The sequence below is a fragment of the Phyllostomus hastatus genome, unplaced genomic scaffold (assembly GCF_019186645.2).
Source record: "Phyllostomus hastatus isolate PE091 unplaced genomic scaffold, TTU_PhHast_1.1 phas_scaffold_255, whole genome shotgun sequence".
Lineage (NCBI taxonomy): Eukaryota > Metazoa > Chordata > Mammalia > Chiroptera > Phyllostomidae > Phyllostomus > Phyllostomus hastatus.
The window spans coordinates 776,516-795,426 of record NW_025334019.1 but is presented as its reverse complement, the minus strand read 5'-3'; the positions used below and the strand labels follow the sequence as shown (position 1 = coordinate 795,426).

The 18,911-nt window shown below is 36.9% G+C and overlaps 1 protein-coding gene across 1 annotated transcript in view; it reads right to left on the bottom strand.

The window, feature by feature from the left end:
• Positions 1–18,911, bottom strand: part of F8 (coagulation factor VIII) — a 191,239-nt gene that overhangs the window by 103,073 nt on the left and 69,255 nt on the right. The window contains exon 10 of the mRNA XM_045817369.1: positions 8,359–8,452. Within this exon, the coding sequence (XP_045673325.1) occupies positions 8,359–8,452 (94 nt within the window). The remainder of the gene's footprint in view (positions 1–8,358; positions 8,453–18,911) is intronic.

Below are 18,911 nucleotides of genomic sequence, written 5' to 3'. Positions count from 1 at the left end.
GAACTGGAATGGAAAGAAGCACAATGCTAAATCCTCATTTAACACAAAATAAAATAAATATATAATGTGTAAAGTTGAAAAACAAAACATTAGCATATAAGTAATTTTTTAGAGATGCCCACCAAAAATATAATGCAGAAATACTGAAAAATTAAGGCCTCTAGGGAGTGAGATTTACAGCCTTTCTGTAGTTTTAAATATTTTAAAAATAATTTTTAATTTTTCAATTACAGTTGACATACATTATTATATTAGTTTCAGGTGTATACTCCAGTGACTAGACATTACATAACTTACTGAGTGATCATCTTGATAAATCTCATACCATACATACTTATTAGAATATTGTTAACTATATTCCCTATGCTATAATTTGTATCCCTTTGGCTATTCTGTAACAACCAATTGTACTTCTTAATTTCTTCTTTTTCACCTATCCCTCCAACCCTCCTCCTATATGGGAACCATCAAAATGTTCTCTGTATCAATGTGTTTGTTTCTGTTCTGCTATTCATTTGTTTTTTAGATTCAATTGTTGATAGGTATGTATTTTTGCCATTTTATTGTTCATATTTTATCTTTCTTTTTAAAGAAGACCCATTAACAATTCATATAATACTGGTTTGGTGGTGATGAACTCCTTTAGCTTTTTCTTGTCTGGGATGCTCCTTATTTGTCCTTCAATTCTAAATGATAGCTTTGCTGGGTAAAGTAACCTTGGTTGTATGTCCTGGTTTTTTATTACTTTGAGTATTTCTTGTCAATCCCTTCCAGCCTGCAATGTTTCTGTTGACAAATCCACTGACAGTCTTATGGGAACTCCCTTGTACATAACTAACTGCTTTTGTTTTGCTGCTTTTAAGATTCTGGCTGTCTTTAACTTTGGGCATTTTGATTATGATGTGTCTCGGGATAGGCCTCTTTGAGTTCATCTTGTTTGAGACTCTGCACTTCCTGGACTTGTGTTTTTCCTTCACTAAGTTAGGAAAGTTTTCTATCATTATTTTTTCAAATAGGTTTTTAATTTCTTGATCTCTCTCTTTTCTTACTGGCACCCCCATGACGTGAATGTTGGAATACTTGAAGTTGTCTCAGAGGCTCCTTACACTATCCTCACATTTTTTGGATTGTTTTTCCTTTTTGCTATTCTGATTGGGTGTTTTTTGCTTCCTTATATTCCAAATCACTAATTCATTTCCAGCTTCATCTACTCTACTGTTGATTCTCTGTAAATTATTCTTCATTTCAGTTAGTGTATCCTACATTTCTGATTGGTCTTTTTTTAAATGCTGTTTAGTTTCTTACTAAGTTCATTGAGCATCATTATAACCAGTGTTTTGAACTCTGGCATCTAGTAGATTGCTTGTTTCCATTTTTTTTTCTTTTTCTGGAGTTTTGTTCTTTCATTTGGTACGTGTTTCTTTGTCTCCCCATATTGCAGTTTCTCGGTGTTTTTTTTTTTTCTATGTATTAGGTAGAGTTGCTACATCTCCCAGACTTGGTAGAATAGCTTAATGTAGTAGGTGTTTCTGTGAGGTCCAATAGCACAGCCTACTTGGTCATCCAAGCTGGGCCCTCAAGACACACCATTTCTGTAAGCTTTATACAACCTCCTCTTGTAGTTGAGCCTTGATTTCTGTTGGCATGTCATTTGGTGGGGGGTAGATTACTTCTCAGGCTGATAAGCAGGAAGGAATGGCTGTAACCACCAACCTCCAACCACCATGGAGTATCAGCGGTGCAGGGGCCCACCCCACAGGGCAAGACTTATTTCTGCTGGGCTTTAATGCCCATGAGTTGTCCCCTTGAATGCGTCACTTGTGGAGGTTGTTGAGTGGTGTGTCAATGTGGTTTGAAGCTGTCTACTGGGTACGCTGGCTCTGGGGCCTCCCACTAGGTGCAGGTCAAGGCCAGCCACAGCCTGTGTTCTGTCCAGAACCACCTAGCATTAGCTACAAAGTGATCTGCAGATGGCTACTACTTGTGCTGGGCTCAGAGGTGCCCAGGTGAGGCCAAGCTGTGAACCAAGTCCAGCTGCTGCTAGTGCTTGGCCTGGAGCTACTTAGTGACAGGTATGGGGCACACCAAGGCCAGATACTCATTATTTGAGAGATTTTAGGAAAATCTGAAGCATGAGCCAAGGCAGGCTATTCATATGGAAAAGCCACTGGAAATGGCTTGAGTGGGCCTAAATGTTGGGTGGAGCAGAGTCTTAGGGAATCACTAGGGTGGGGCAAACAGTGTGAGCCAGGATGATGGAGTCTCAGATATGATGCTGGTCTGCCGTCTAATGGCTCTGTTGGGGGAGAACTCATCAAAGGAACAATGGCCTCTGCCAACACTTCTGTCATAGAGAAACTGCCCCTGCCCAGCTCATGCCCTGATGCCAGACAATTCAATTCCTTCATATATGTCTCTGGTGTCTTTTGAGCTGCTGCTCCTGCGCTGGAGCTCAGAAGGAGTGAGTCTGAGTAATTCTGTGTATTGGCCCTTTAAGAGAAACTGCCTGAGATTCCAGCAACCCTGTGGTCTCCCTAAGCCTTAATCTCATCTGATTTTTACAGGCATAAATTATGTGAACTTCTCTTTCTGGCAGTGGAAACCTGGGCTGAGGGGCTTGGTGTGGTGCTAGGACTCCTCCTCAGAGAGGACCTCCACAGCTGAACTATCCCTCCAGATTTTTATCTGCCACGCATGGGTGTGGGACCAGATTATCCAAGTCTCTTTTCTCCCCTGCCAGTCTTGATGGGGTTATCCTTTAATTCCCTAGTTGTGGGATGTCCATTTAGCCAGATTTCAAGCAGTTATGAATGATGGTGTTCTGTAGTTTAGTTGTAATTTTGACAAGGTTGTGGGAGGAGGTGAGTACCATGTTTACCTATGCTTCCATCTTGGCCAGAAGTCATTCTATTATTTTGATAAAGTAAATATTCACCCCAAAGTAAAGAATACGTATAACAGCCAATTAACTAAAAGAAAAAAATATAACAAATAAAACTTACAAAAGAAATAAAATGATGAAATAATTGTAAATAAAATACAAAATTACTGTAATAGATACAAACATATCAGTAGTAACACAAATGTGTTAAATAGGGCTAAAACCCCCTATTAAAAGATGGAGATTGGGTATAAAAACAAAACTCAGATATACTGGGGTTGGCAAAAGTAGGTTTACAGTTGTGAAAAAGTGAAATAGAGTCTATTCTTGTATTATTATTTATTAATTCTTGTATTATTTATTTGTATTACAACTGTAAAACTACTTTTTCCCACTCTTGTATGCTCTTTACATGGACCAGCTCTAACATAAATTAATAAAAATATAGAGAAATAATAGAATAGAAAAGATAAACTAGGTAAGGATGCATGTCAATACTAAAATTAGAAAAATAGAATTCAAGTTAAGGAACATAAAACAGAACCAAGAAAGACATATTTTTAAAATTTTATTTATTTTTTTATTTATGTATTTTTAATATTTTTATAGTTGTTCAAGTACAGTTGTCTCCATTTTCATCCCACCAGGCCGCTCTAACACACCTATCACTGCCTCCCCCTCTCAAACCCATACCCCTTAGCTTTGTCTGTGTCCTGCATACATGCTCCTTGATGTCCCCACCCCTATCTATTATCCCCCATCATCCCTCTCCCCCCAACCTCTTTGGCCACTGTCAGTTTGTTACTCATTTCAATGTCTCTGGCTGTATTTTGCTTGCTTATTTGTTTTGTTGACTAGTTTCCACTTATAGGTGAGATCATATGGTATTTGTCTATCACCACCTGGCTTATTTCACTTAGCATAATGCTCTCCAGTTCCATCGATGCTGTCGCAATTGTAGGAGCTCCTTCTTTCTCTCTGTTGCATAATATTCCATTGTGTAAATATAACAGATTTTTGATTCACTCATTTACTGATAGGCACCTATGTTGCCTCCAGCAATTGGCTATTGTAAATTGTGTTGCTATGAACATTGAGGTGCAAAGGTTCTTTTGAATTCATGTTTCAGGCTTCTTCGGGTATAATCCCAGCAGTGGAATTGCTGGGTCAAAACGCAGTTCCATTTTTAGTTTTATGAGGAAATTCCATACTGTTTTCCACAGTGGCTGCACCAGTCTGCATTCCCACCAACAGTGCACTAAGTTTCCCTTTTCTCCACAGCCTCTCCAACACTTGTTGTTTGTTGATTTATTTATGATGGCCAGTACCACTGGTGTGAAGTGGTATCTCATTGTGGTTTTAATTTGCATCTCTCTGATTGCTAGTGATGCTGAGCATCTTTTCAGATGTCTCTGGGCCCTCTGTATGTCCTCCTTGGAGAATTGTCTGTTCAAGTCCTTTCCCCATTTTTTAATTGGGTTGTTTGTCTTCCTGGAGGGGAGTTGTATGAGTTCTTAATATATTTTGGAGATCAAACCCTTGTCTGAGGTCTCATTTGCAAATATGTTTTCCCATATGGTTGGTTCTCTTTTCATTTTAGTGTTGTTTTCTTTAGCCATGCAGAAGCATTTTATTTTGATGAGATTCCATTTGTTTATTCTTTTATTTATGTCCCTTCCTCTAGGGGACATATTGGTGAAAATATTGCTGCATGGGATATCTGAGATTTTCCTACCTACATTCTTCTTTAGGACTTCTATGTGTCACAACTTATATTTAACTCTTTTATCTACTTTGAGTTTATTTTTGTGTATGGTGTAAGTTGGTGATCAAGTTTCATTTCTTTTGCATGTAGCTGTCCAGATCTCCCAACATCATTTGTTGAAGAGGCTATCTTTACTCCATTTTATGATTCTACCCGCTTTGTTGAATATTAATTGACCATAGAGACTTGGGTTTATTTCTGAGCTGTCTATTCTGTTTCATTGGTCTATGTGTTTGTTCTTATGCCAGTACCAGGCTGTTTTTGATTACAGTGGCCTTGTAATACAGTTTGATATCAGGTATTGTGATCCCTCCTATTTTGTTCTTCTTTCTCAAAATTGCCATGGCTTTTTGGGGTCATTTATGGTTCCATGTATATTTTTGGAATGTTTGTTCTATATCTGTGAAATATGTCATTGGTATTTTAATAGCAATTGCACTGAATCTATAAATTGTTTTGGGTAATATAGACATTTTGATGATGTTAATCTTCCAATCCATTAACATGGTATATTCTTCCATTTATTTGTGTCTTCCTTATTTTTTTCTTCAGTGTTACATAGTATTCTGAGCACAGGTCTCTCACCTCCTTGGTTAGGTTTATTCCTAGGTAGTTTATTTTTCTTGTTGGTATATCAAATGGAATTTTTTTCCTGATTTCTGATTTGATCTTATTTTGTTGTTATATAAAAATGTCTTTGCCCTGGCTGGTATAGCTCAGTAGATTGAGCATGGGCATGTGAACCAAAAGGTCACAAGTTTAATTCCCAGTTAAGACACATGCCTGGGTTGTGGGCCATGACCCCAGATGGGGTGCATGAGAGGAAACCATACATTGATGTTTCTCTCCCTCTCTTTCTCCTTTCCATTCCCCCTCTCTAAAAATAAATATATTATTTAAAAAATTAAAAATTTAAAAATTGAAAAAATAAAAATTCCTTTGATTTTTGAATATTGACTTTGAATCCTGATGTTTTGCCAAATTTGCTTATTAGGTTGAGTAGTTTTTTGGTGGTGTCTATAGGGTTTTCTATGTAAACTATCAAGTCATCTGCAAACAGTGACAGTTTTATTTCCTACTTTCCAATTTGGATGCTTTCTATTTCTCTTTCTTGTCTGATCACTGTGGCTAAGACTTCCAATACTATGTAGAATAGAAGTGTTGAAAGCAGACATCCTTGTCTTATTACCTGATCTTAGTTGGAAAGCTTTCAGCTTTTGCCTATTGAGTATGATGTTGGCTGTAGGTTTCTCATATATGGCCTTTACTCTGTTGAAATATGCTCCCTCTACTCCCACTTTGCTGATAGTTTTTATCCTAAGTGTGTGCTGTGCCTTATTAAATTTGCTTTCTGCATATATTGATATGATCATGTGATTTTTCTTTCCTTTTGTTTATGTGATGTATTACATTTATTGATTTGTGAATGTTGTATCATCCTTGCATCCCTGGGATGAATCCCACTTGGTCATGGTGTATGATCTTTTTAATGTATTGCTGGATGCAGTTTGCCAATATTTTGTTGAGTATTTTAGTGTCTATGTTCATCAGCAATATTGGCCTGTAGTTTTCTTTCTTTGTTGTGTCTTTAACTGGTTTTGAAATTAGGATAATGCTGGCTTTGTAAAAAGAGTGTGGGAGTCTTCCTTCTTGGATTTTTTGGAATAGTCCGAGAAGGACAGGGGTTAGCTCTTCCTTTAAAGTTTTGTAAAATTGTCCCATGAAACCATCTGGTCCAGGGCTTTTGTGTGCCAGAAGTTTTTTGATGACTGCTTTGATTTCATCAGCTGTTATCAGTCTGTTCAGGCTTTCTGCTTCTTCTTCATTCAGTTTTGGGAGTTTTTTTTTCTAGAAATTTGTCCATTTCACCCTCGTTTTTGAATTTCTTGTCATATAGTTGTTCATAGTAATTTCTTAAAATTCTTTGTATTTCTGTGGTTTCAGTTGTAATCTCTCCTTCTTCATTTCTGATTTTGTTTATTTGGGTCTGCTCTCCAAGAAAGGTATTGTAATTGATAAAGGCTGAAATCCATGACACAGATGTATCATGAATCTTTAAACAACAAACAACATAATGAATAAAAAAAGTTGTGAACTATTCTGAAATGAAAGGTAAAGAGAGTACTAACTATCAAAAGCATGGAATATAGTAAAAAACTGTTTTCAGAGAAAAATTATGACCTTATATACATTTACCAGGAAAAAATAATGTGTATAATTAAATAAACTAAGAAGATAAATGATAGATGATAGATACATATATACATACATAAAGGCAAATGACCCAGCAGAAAAAATAATCAAAGGAGAAATAAATAGGCAATTCATAGTAGAGGAAACCTAAATGGCCAATAAATATGTGAAAAGATGGTCAACTCTACAAGAAATTAAAGAATTCAAATTAGGGCCCTGGCTGGTGTGGCTCAGTGGACTGAGTACCAGCCTGGGAACCAAAGGGTTGCCAGTTCGATTCCCAGTCAGGGCACATGCCTGGGTTGTGGGCCAAGTCCCCAGTACGGGGTGCTTGAGAGGCAAGCACACATTGATGTTTCTCTCCCTCTCTTTCTCCCTCCCTTCCCCTCTCTAAAAATAAATAAATAACATTTTAAAAAGAATTCAAATTAAAGCAGCAATGAGACACCACTTTTCACCTACCAGATTGGCAGTATTTCAAAAAGTATTATTGTCTAGCTATCAAGGATATGGAAAATTATATTTTAATACATGACTGGCAGAAGTACAAATTATTACTTTATTTGGGAACATAGGTCTGACTATCCTTTAAAAGTAAAAATACAAATACTGTGACTCAGAAATTCCAGTTTGAGTTCAGTGAACTTGAAGATGTATGAATAGAAATTATGTAATCTACAGAAGAGAGGGAGAAAGAAAAAATATGATCAAACATTAAGGCATATGGGACAATCCCAAAAGATCAAGAATACATGTAAATGGAGGCCCAGGAAAGGAGACAGACGACAGAGCAAAAAAATATTTGAAGAAATAATGACCACAATTTTTCCAAATTTTGTGAAAAACATTAAGTTATAGATCCAAGAATATCAGTGAACCTCAAGTAGAATAAATATAAAGAAAATCACAGCCAGAGAAAAATGACATATAGGGGAATCTATGGAATGTAGACATAGCTAGAATAGGCCAGTAAAATAATATTTTGAAAGTGCTAAAAAGAAAAAAAATCCTCTCCATCCAGAATTCTATGTCCAGTGAAATTATCCTTCAAATGTGAAGATAAAAATACATTTTTTTGAAATAAAATAAAATTAAGAGAATTAATCTCTAGCATACTTGCACTGTAAGGAATGTTAAAGAGAATTCTTTAGGCTGAAGGGAAATGATCTGAATGGAAGTGATGCCAGAGAGAAATCTGGATCTCCAGGAAGGCATAAAATGCATTGACAATGGTAAATAGCTGGATAAATATCAAGGAATGCTTTTCCTCATAATTTTCTGAAGCTACATATGTATGTTTAACTTTAAAGCAAAAAACATAGCATTTTATTGTGGGTACTATAAATCACATAGATGTAATACAACTGGAAATTATAGTATAAAGGATGGTGGGTGATAAATGTGCCTATATGGTACATTACTCAGGGAAAGGGCCAGCATAATTTTAGTTATTATTGAGACTGTGACTTCATCTGTACCTACAGGTAAGTAAGAAGTATAAAATTGAGGTAAGACTTACCTTTTGGCAATCTCCCTGAGTGCAAAGGACTGACATCAGTGATTCCATGAGGGAAGATGTTATATGGTCGGCTTGCTTGATTCTTAAATATAATCTGAAAGTATAAATGAACTATAAGATCAAGTCTTGTTCATGTATCCTTTATAGTAGTTCCTGAAAATCCTTCCCCCTTCACATGGACAAAACCAAGGGAGAGGGTGGAAGCAAGGGAGGGAAGTGGGTTTGGCTGGGGTGCAGGGGAGTGGTGGGGGGAAAATGCAGACAACTGTAATTGAACAACAGTAAAGTAATTAAAAAAAAGATCAAGTCTTAACAACTAGGTTAAAGTATTAACAACTAGGATCAAGGAGAAAAGTGTAGCCTAGCCCCAGAAAACAAAGCTTCTTATTGTTCAAGTACAACAATTTAAAAATGTGGAAAAGAAAAAAAAGAAAGGAAAGGAAAGGAAAGGAAAGGAAAGGAAAGGAAAGGAAAGGAAAGGAAAGGAAAGGAAAGGAAAGGAAAGGAAAGGAAAGGAAAGGAAAGGAAAGGAAAGGGGCCTTTATTGAGAAACCTAAGTAGCAGTCTGAGCAATCTTGTGAAAAGAATAAATAAAGTGAGCTTTATCTATATTCAAACCCCTGTAATGTGGATGTAAAGAAGCTTTTGGGCTTTTTTTTTTTGAACTGTGCTCTTAATAAGAGTAAGTTTTAAATAAGAGTAAAGTATAAAATACACATAAAAAAAGAACTTCGTTTAGTCTTAGGCTCCTACTGATGTTAGTAGCATGTTCCCCTAGCTCCTAGAATATTTGTGTCAGAATACAGAAATTTTAAAATCAACCTTTTTGAAGTATAAATCACAAAATAAAATGTACTCATTGAGAACACAATTAAAATAACACAAAAGCTTCTTTGCATCCACATTACAGGGGTTTGAGTATAGACAAAGCTCACATTATTTATTCTTTTCATAAGATTGCTCAGACTGCTACTTAGGTTTCTCAGTAAAGGCCCCTTTCCTTTTTTTCCCCCTTTTTTTCAGGAAGTTTAATGTTTAGCTCTACAAAATAGGAAAAAGTAAGAGTCAACTTAAATATTAAAATGTAATAAATGATTTCAATTTCTTCAGGAAGTATTTCTTGCACCTTCACACACTAATTGAAATTTGAATACCTGCTGAGGACACTGCTTCCCCTCAGCCTTTTCTACCATTGGGCACTGAATTCCCCAACAGTGGAGAGGGAAACAATGATTCAGGTAATAAAATATTCATTGAATGAGCAAGCATGACCAGAAGAACCGTTGATTACAGCATTAAGCAAGGGTGGCAGTCACCATCATCTGATTGCATGAGGTTTAAAAGAGAGGAAGGGGGGAAAGCAATAACACAGACACAGCAGTTGAAAACCCTGAGGACATGATCCCAGACTCTAGATATAAGGATTAAAAACCAACTTCCACTTGCATTCTTGTCTTAAAACCCACTCATTTGGTAAAACCCACTCATTTGGTAAAACCCAGTAAACAGCCTATTTCTTACCTACACCTAAGCAGAACAATGGTGTAGAAGAAACATCACACAGCTCTGCAACTACCTTCTGCATTATATACACAGCTCATGGGCAGAGAACAATGTGGTGAAGTTCAGGGGGTGGGGTGGGTGGAGTGGGGCAAAAGGGGACATCTATAATAGTGTCAATAATAAAAAAATAATGATCATAAATCTCAAATGGGCACTGAACCTACCTAGCCATCCTATTATGTTTTCCTAGAAGTTCACCTTCTCACCTACTTAGTTGACTATTTGCTTCCTGATTCTCACTCTCAGTTGTTTCTTTTTTCACTGAGAAGAGAATCATTTAGAATAGACATTCTTCTTCTTCCTACCATCAAATCTACCCACCTCTACCCAGGCCATATTCCCTCCTGTTAAAATCAGCTCCTGTCTAATGCCAACATCTCTTCTTCTGTATTAGTACACAATAAGGCTGTAGCATCTTCCACTGAAAAAATTTCCTATTGGAACAGAACAGAAAGCCCAGAAATAGACACACATATGTAGTCAACTGACTTTTGATGAAGAAGTAAAAACAATAAAAAGAAGTAATAATTACGTATGGTGCCCGTTGAGTACTGCAAATATCAGGGGGAACATTTTGTAAAGTATATACTGAACACTTGAAACTAATAAAAATTATATTGGCTGTGGCCTTGGCTGGTGTGGATCAGTGGATTGAGCACTGGCCTGCAAACCAAAGTGTTGTCAGTTTGTATCCCTGTCAGGGCACATGCCTGGGTTGTGGGCCAGGTCCCCAGATGGAGGCACACAAGAGGCAACCACACATTGATGTTTCTCTCCCTCTCCTTCTCCTCACCTTTCTCTAAAAATAAATAAATAAAATCTTTAAAAAATATTGACTGTAAACTATAATTGAAAAAAAAATTTAAAAAGGAAAAAAGACAAGAAAAAATAGAAAAGAGTGTGAGAATGGGTCGAAATGGTGAAGGAAGTAAGTTACAAAATAGTCACAGGGAAGTAAAGTACAGCATAGGGAATATAGGCAATAATATTGCCATAACTATATAGTGCCACATGGGTACTAAAGTCATCAGGGAGAACACTTTGTAAAGCATATGATTGTGTAACCACTATGCTGTACACCTAAAAAAATATATTCAAAAAATTAAAAAAGAAATTAAAGCAAAAATAGTCTTTTTAAACAAATGGCTCTGGAATAACAAAACATCCACATGCAAAAAAATAATCTAGTTATAGACCTTACATCACTCATAAAAATTAACCCCAATGGATAATAGACCTACATAATTTTTTTGGAATTCTTTTGTATGTAAGATTTGTCTGTACTACCTATCTATTTATTTATTCAATCATTTATTTATATCACTACAGACTCAGGGATATTTATTTTATACTTGGGGGTATAATTTGATGCTACTTTATTTATTTTATGTTCAAATTCTTCCAGCTGAGACATTAGAAGCTCTTTAAGTTGTCTTCTCTATTCTTTTGACATTGTCCCTCAATTTTTCTCCTAAGAACACTGGCTAGGATTTCTAGTAAAATATTAAATAAAGTTAGTGTTACCTGTAAATGGTGTCTTGTCCTGATCTTAAACAGAAGAATTTCCGAGTTTCACCACTATGTATGGTGGTGAATATAGGTATTCTGCAGATCTTTATCAGGATAGACATCTTCTGCAATCCCCATTTTTTATGACTTTTTATTATGAATGGATGTTGAATTTTGATAAATGCTTTTTCTGAAACTATTGAGATTAACAAATGATATTTTGCCCTTTTATGTGTTAATATAGATTACTATATTTCATTTTCTTTTTTAAGTATATTTTATTGATTATGCTATTACAGTTTTCCCAATTTTCTCTTCTCTTTATCCTCCCTCCACTCTGTACCCTCCAACCCTCCAGCATTCCCTCACCACCTTAGTTCATGTCCATGGGTTGTACATGTAAGTTCTCTGGCTTCTCTGTTTTCTATACCATTCTTAACTTCCCCCTGTCTATTTTATGCCTACCAATTATGCTTCTTATTCCCTGTACCTTTACCCTCTAATTCTTCCCCTGCCTCTCCCCACTGAAAACCCTCCATGTGATCTCCATTTCTCTGGTTCTATTCTGTTCTAGTTGTTTGCTTAGTTTTTGTGTGTGTGTGTGTGTGTGTTTTTTAGGTTCAGTTGTTGATAGTTATGAGTCTGTTGTCATTTTACTTTTGATAGTTTTTTTTCTTTTTTTTCAAAGATTTTATTTATTTATTTTTTAGAGAGGGGAAGGGAGAGAGAAAGAGAGGGAAAGAAACATAAGTGTGGTTGCTTCTTGCGTGCCCCCTACTGGGGACCTAGACTGCAACCCAGGCATGTGACCTGACTGGGAATCAAACCAATGGCCCTTTGGTTCCCAGGCCGGCACTTAATCCATTGAGCCACACCAGCCAGGGACTGTTCATACTTTTTTATCTTCTATTTCTTAGATGAGTCCCTTTAACATTTCATATAATAAGAGCTTGGTAATGATGAGCTCCTTTAACTTGACCTTATCTGGGAAACACCTTATCTGCCCTTCCATTCTAAATGATAGCTTGCTGGATAAAATAATCTTGGTTGTAGGTCCTTGCTTTTCATCATTTTGAATACTTCTTGTCTGCACCGTTTCTTTTGAGAAATCAGCTGGTAGTCTTTTAAAAAATTTTTAGTATATTTAAATTTATTTTATTTTATTTTATTTTATTATTTTTTATTGTTGTTCAAGCACAATGGGAACTTCTTTTTGGTAACTCTCTGCTTTTCTCTTGCTACTTTTAAGATCCTTTATCTAAACTTTGGCATTTTAATTATGATATGTCTTGGTGTAGTCCTCTTTGGGTCCAACTTGTTCAGGATTCTCTGTGCTTCCTGGACTTGTATGTCTATTTCCTTTGCCAAATTAGGGAAGGTTTTTTTTTTTCATTATTTTTCCAAATAAGTTTTCAATTTCTTGTTCTTCCTCTTCTGTCGTCCCTATGATTTGGATGTTGGTACATTTAAAGTTGTCCCAGAAGTTCCTAAGCCTATCCTCACTTTTGTAAAACTTTTTTTTTCCTGCTGTTCTGATTGAATGCCTTTTTCTTTCTGTGTTTCAAATCATCAGTTTGATTCTCAACTTCCTCCTCTTCACTTTTGGTCCCTGTAGATTTTTCTTTATTTCACTTAGTGTAATCTCCACTTCTTCCCTTATGTTTTTGCTGTACTCAATGAGTTTCTTGAGCATCCTGATCACCAGTGTTTTGAACTCTGCATCTGATAGGTTGGCTATCTCTGTTTCATGTAGTTCTTTTGGGGGGGGTTTGTTCTGTTCTTTCATTTGGGCCATATATCTTTGTCTCCTCAATTTGGTAGCCTCCCTGTGTTTGTTTCCGTGTATTAGGTAGAACTTCTGCCCTATAATAGGCACCTGTAATTGTGTGGGGTGGAGCCTGAGGCAATCACCATGGTGGTTCAACCTGCTTTGTGGCTCTGTGTGCAGGGGGAGGGCTTGGAGTGGAGACAGTGCCACTGTCTGTTTTCTGGAGATTTGTCTGGCACTCATCCCATTTCCAGTCACTTTGCCCACTTCCTGTATGTGACTGGCATCCTTCCAGATGTTGCCCTGGTGGTGAATCACAGAGTGCTTGGGATTGTGTATGTTCTATGTTGGTGTGGGCCCCTTAAATAAACTCTCCTGAAAATCTGACAGTTTCTTCCACTTCACCAAACTCCACTGGTTTTTACAGCCATAATTTATGGGGATTTATCTTCCTGGTGCTGGAACCCTGGGCTGTGCAGTCTGGCCTGGGACTGGGATCACTCACTCCAAGGTATCCCTCCTGATTTTTATCCAACACATGTGAATGTGGGACTGCCTCTGCTGCTTGTGCCACCTCTCCACACCACATTGTGTCTCTCTGCATCTCTGCCCATCTCTGTGACTTCATCCCTCCTACTTGTTTTGGTGAATGTGGCTTCTTTAAATCCTTGGTTGTTGGACTTCCATATAGTTCAAGTTTCTGACAGTTCAGGTTGTTATTTATTTTTAATTTAAATTATTTTATTGTTGTTCATTTGCAGTTGTCCATATTTTCTCCCCACTTCTCCTCCTTACCCCCTCCAAACCCACCTCCCTCCCTTGCTTCCACCCTCCCCCATGGTTTTGTCCATGTGTCCTTTATAGTGGTTCCTGAAAACCCTTCTTCCCACTCCCCACCCCCTCTGGCTATTGTTTGATTGTTCTTGATTTCAATGACTCTGGTTATATTGTGTTTCCTTTTTTTCTTTTGTTGATTATGTTCCAGTTAAAGGTGAGATCATGTGGTATTTGTCTTTTACTGCATGGCTTACTTCACTTAGCATAATGCTCTCTAGTTCCACCCATGCTGTTGCAATGGTAGGAGCTCCTTCTTTCTTTCTGTTGCATAATATTCCATTGTGTAAATATAACATAGATTTTTGATCCACTCATTTACTGATGGGCACTTAGGTTGCTTCCAGCACTTGGCTATTGTAAATTGTGCTGCTATAAACATTGTGGTGCATAGGTTCTTTTGGATTGGTATTTCAGGGCTTTTAGGGTATAATCCCAGCAGTGGAATTGCTGGGTCAAAACGCAGTTCCATTTTTAGTTTTCTGAGAAAATTCCATACTGTTTTCCACAGTGGCTGCACCAGTCTGCATTCCCACCAACAGTGCACTAGGGTTCCCTTTTCTCTGCATCCTCTCCAACACTTGCTTGTTGATTTGTTTATGATGGCCATTCTGACTGGTATGAGGTGGTATCTCATTGTGGTTTTAATTTGCATCTCTCTGATTGCTAGTGATGCTGAGCATCTTTTCAGATGTCTCTGGGCCCTCTGTATGTCCTCCTTGGAGAAGTGTCTGTTCAAGTCTTTTGCCCATTTTATAATTGTGTTTTTTGTCTTTCTGCAGTGGAGTCATGTGAGTTCTTTGTATATTTTGGAGATCAAGCCCTTCTCTGAGGTGTCATTGGGAAATATGTTTTCCCACATGGTTGACTCTCTTTTCATTTTAATGCTGTTTTCTTTAGCCATGTGGAAGCTTTTTAATTTGAAGAGGTCCCATTTGTTTATTCTTTCCTTTATGTCCCTTGCTCTGGGGGACATATCTGTGAAGATGTTGCTGCATGGAATGTTTGAAGATTTTCCTGCCAATGTTTTCCTCTAGGACTTTTATGGTGTTATGACTTATATTTAAGTCTTTTATCCACCTTGAATTTATTTTTGTGTATGGTGTTTGTTGGTGACCGGGATTCATTTTTTGCATGTAGCTGTCCAGCTCTCCCAACATTATTTGTTGAAGAGGCTATTTTTGCTCCACTTTATGCTTCTTCTCCCTTTGTCAAATAGTAATTGACCATACTGACATGAGTTTATTTTTGGGCTCTCTGTTCTGTTCCATGTTATTTGTTTGAGAAATAGTTGTAATTCTCTCTGTGGTTGCATGAGAAGGCTAAGCATGTCTACCTATGCCTCCATCTTGAGAAGCCTCTATTTTATTCTTTTTGATGTTATATTAAATAAAATTGTTTTCTTGATTTCATTTGCAGAGTATTCATTGATAAGAATATACAGAAATATATAGAAATAAAACAACTTTTAATATTGATGTTGTATATCACAATTTGTTAAACTTGTTTATTCTAACAGCTTTTTAGTAGGACTTTCTACATAAAAGATCATGTTATCTGCAAATAAAGACAGTATTATTTCTTCCTGTCCAATTCAAATGCCTCTAATTTCTTTTATTTTTTGGCTCATTTCATTGGCTTTTAATACAGTATTAAATAAAAGTGATAAGAGTAGATATCTTAGCTTGTCCCCAATCTCAAAGGGAAAATTTTCAGTTTTCATCATATCATAAATTTTTCTTCAACATTCTTCATCAGTTAAAGACCTTGACTCCTGTTGCTAGTTCTCTAAGAATGTTTCTATCATGAATGGGTAGTGGATTTTGTCAAGCCCCTTTATCCACCTATTTATTATGTGATCATGTGCTGCTTGCCTTTTATTGAATTATGGTATATTTCATTAACTTTCATATGTTTAACCACCCTTGTATTCCTGGGATAAATCCCACTTGGTCATTGTATATAATCTTTTAAAAGTGTTGCTAGATTTGGTTTACTAATGTGTTGTACAGAATTTTTAATCTATATTCACAAGGGGTATTAGACTCTAGTTTCCTTTAAAATTTTTGAGTTTTTTTGTGGTGTAATGTATGGTTTATCCTTGAAAATGTTTCATGTGCACTTGAAAAGAATGTATATTCTATTGGAGTTGTGTGAACTTTGTATAGATGGCTGTTATGCTTAATTGTTTTTTTAAAATATATTTTATTGATTATGCTATTACAGTTTTCTAATTTCCCCCTGTTTATTCCCCTCCACCCTGCACACCGGTTCCCACCCTCCCCCCCCCCCGCCCTTTAGATCAAGTCCATGGGTCATACACATAAGTTCTTTGGCTTCTACATTTCCTATACTATTCTTAACCTCCCCCTATGTTCTGCCTACCATTTATGCTATTTAATCTCTGTACCTTTTCCCCCTCTCTCCCTGTCCCAATTCCCCACTGATAACCACCCTCCATGTGATCTCCATTTCTGTGATTCTGTTCCTGTTCTAGTGGTTTGCTTAGGTTTTTTTTGTTGTTGTTGTTCAGTTGTTAATAGCTGTGAGTTTGTTGTCATTTTACTGCTCATATTTTTTTGTATCTTATTTTTCTTAGATAAGTCCCTTTAACATATCATGTAATAGGGGTGGGTGATGATGAACTCCTCTAATGTGACCTTATCTGGGAAGTGCTTTATCTGCCTTTCCATTCTAAATGAAAGCTTTGCTGGATAGAGTAATCTTGGATGTAAGTCCTTGCCTTTCATGACTTCAAATACTTCTTTCCAGCTCCTTCTTGCCTGCAAGATTTCTTTTGATAAATCATCTGATAGTCTTGTGGGAACTCCTTTGTAGGTAACTGTCTCCTTTTCTCTTGCTGCTTTTAAGATTCCCTTCTTATCTTTCATCTTGGGCAATATAATTATGATGTGCCTTGGTGTGTGCTTCCTTGGGTCCAACTTCTTTGGGACTCTCTGGACTTCCTGGACTTCCTGGAAGTCTATTTCCTTTGCCAGATTGGGGAAGTTCTCCTTCATTATGTTTTCAAATAAGTTTTCAATTTCTTGCTCTTCCTCTTCTCCTTCTGGCACCCCTATGATTCAGATGTTGGAATGTTTAAAGCTGTCCTGGAGGTTCCTAAGCCTCTCCTCTCTCTTTTTTTTTTTTTTTTTAGTTCTTATTTCTTCATTCTGTTCTGGTTAATTGTTTCTTTCCTCCTTCTGATCCAAACCATTGATTTGAGTCCTGGTGTCCTTCCCGTCACTGTTGGTGTCCTGTACATTTTCCTTTATTTCACTTTTCATAGCCTTCATTTTTTCCTCTAATTTGTAACCATATTTAACCACTTCTGCGAGCTTCCTTATTACTAGTGTTTTGAACTGTGCATCTGATAGGTTGGCTATCTCTTCTTTGCTTAGTTGTATTTTTTCTGGAGTTTTGTTCTATTTCATTTGGGCCATATATATATTTTTTTTTGTCTCAGCATATCTGTTACATCTAAGGGGTGGAGCCTTAGGTTTTCACCAGGGCAGGGCAACCCACTTGGCTGCATTGTGGAACTGTATGTGGAGGAGGCGTCTGAGAGGAAAAATGCCAGTTGCTCTGCTCTCTGCTGGTTTTCAGTCACTTCCTCCACTACCCACAAGCAAATTGGGCCCTTCTGGTGCTGAGTTGCTGGTGGGTGGGTTTGTATACATTCTAGGACCCTGTGCGTCTCTTCAACAAACTCTTCTGTGAGGGTAGGAGTTTCTCCCACTGCCACAACCCTCACAGGTTTTTTCAGTCAGAGGTTTTGAGGCTTTATTTCCCTGCACTGGATTGTGTGGTCTGTCTCACGCCCCAGTTGCTTATTCTGGTTTATCTGCAGACAAATGTGGACTGCTCTGTCCACCAGCCACTGCCTTACTGCGAGTCTTCTCCACCCAGCTGCCCATCTCCACCCCTCCTACCAGTCTGGATGAATATTTCTTCTTTAGCTCCTTGGTTGTCAGACTTTCATACAGTTTGATTTTCTGTCAGTTCTTTTTTTTTTTTTTAGTTTTTAAATTTGTTGTCCTTCTTTTGGTTGTGTGAGGAGGCATAGTGTGTCTCCCTATGACTTCATCTTGGCTGGTGCTCAGCTGGTTTTTAGGTGAAATGAAATCAGCCACTTGCTGATAACTTTGGAGCTGAGTGATGGGTTCAAAGTAGTTTATTTCACTATTCTGTTTACTTCTGGATATGTTTGAAAATTTCTGCATAAAGTGTAAAGAATAATCCTCAAATTTTTACATTAAAAAAAAAGCTCAATAGGATTCAGCAAGGTGCCCAGAGCATAACTTACGTAAAGCAAACAATGAGGTAGATCTATATATCTTTATGTGAAATGATATCCAAAATATACTGTTAAATTTTTAAAAGTCAAAGTACAGAACAATTTCTATACTGCTCCTGTTTTGTGTAAAATATATACACATACACTTGTATATGTATACACTATTTCTGGGTGAGAATATATAAACTGACAGCAATGATTGCTTGTCAGACTACAGAATTGGAAGTTTGAGAGGGTGGATAACTTGATTTTCATTGTATACCCCTTTTTTTTGCCGTTTGAATTACTCTTACTGTAATTCAAAAGTAAATACAATTTATGGAGAAAAATGTATAAGAATAGCTCATTAAAATTTTGAAGAAGTAAAATGATGGAAGACTTGCCCTACAAATATGAAGACATATTACAAGTTGCTATTGTCATTAAAATAGTGTGATAATAGATAACTTAAAGAGAACAAATTTTAGCAATTTATTGTTTTATAAAGAAGGCATTTTTAAATTAGCAAAGAAAGAATTGATTGGCCAATTGGCTGTCATTTGGGGGATCCTTATATGACACTTTGCACTATACCCAAAAGAA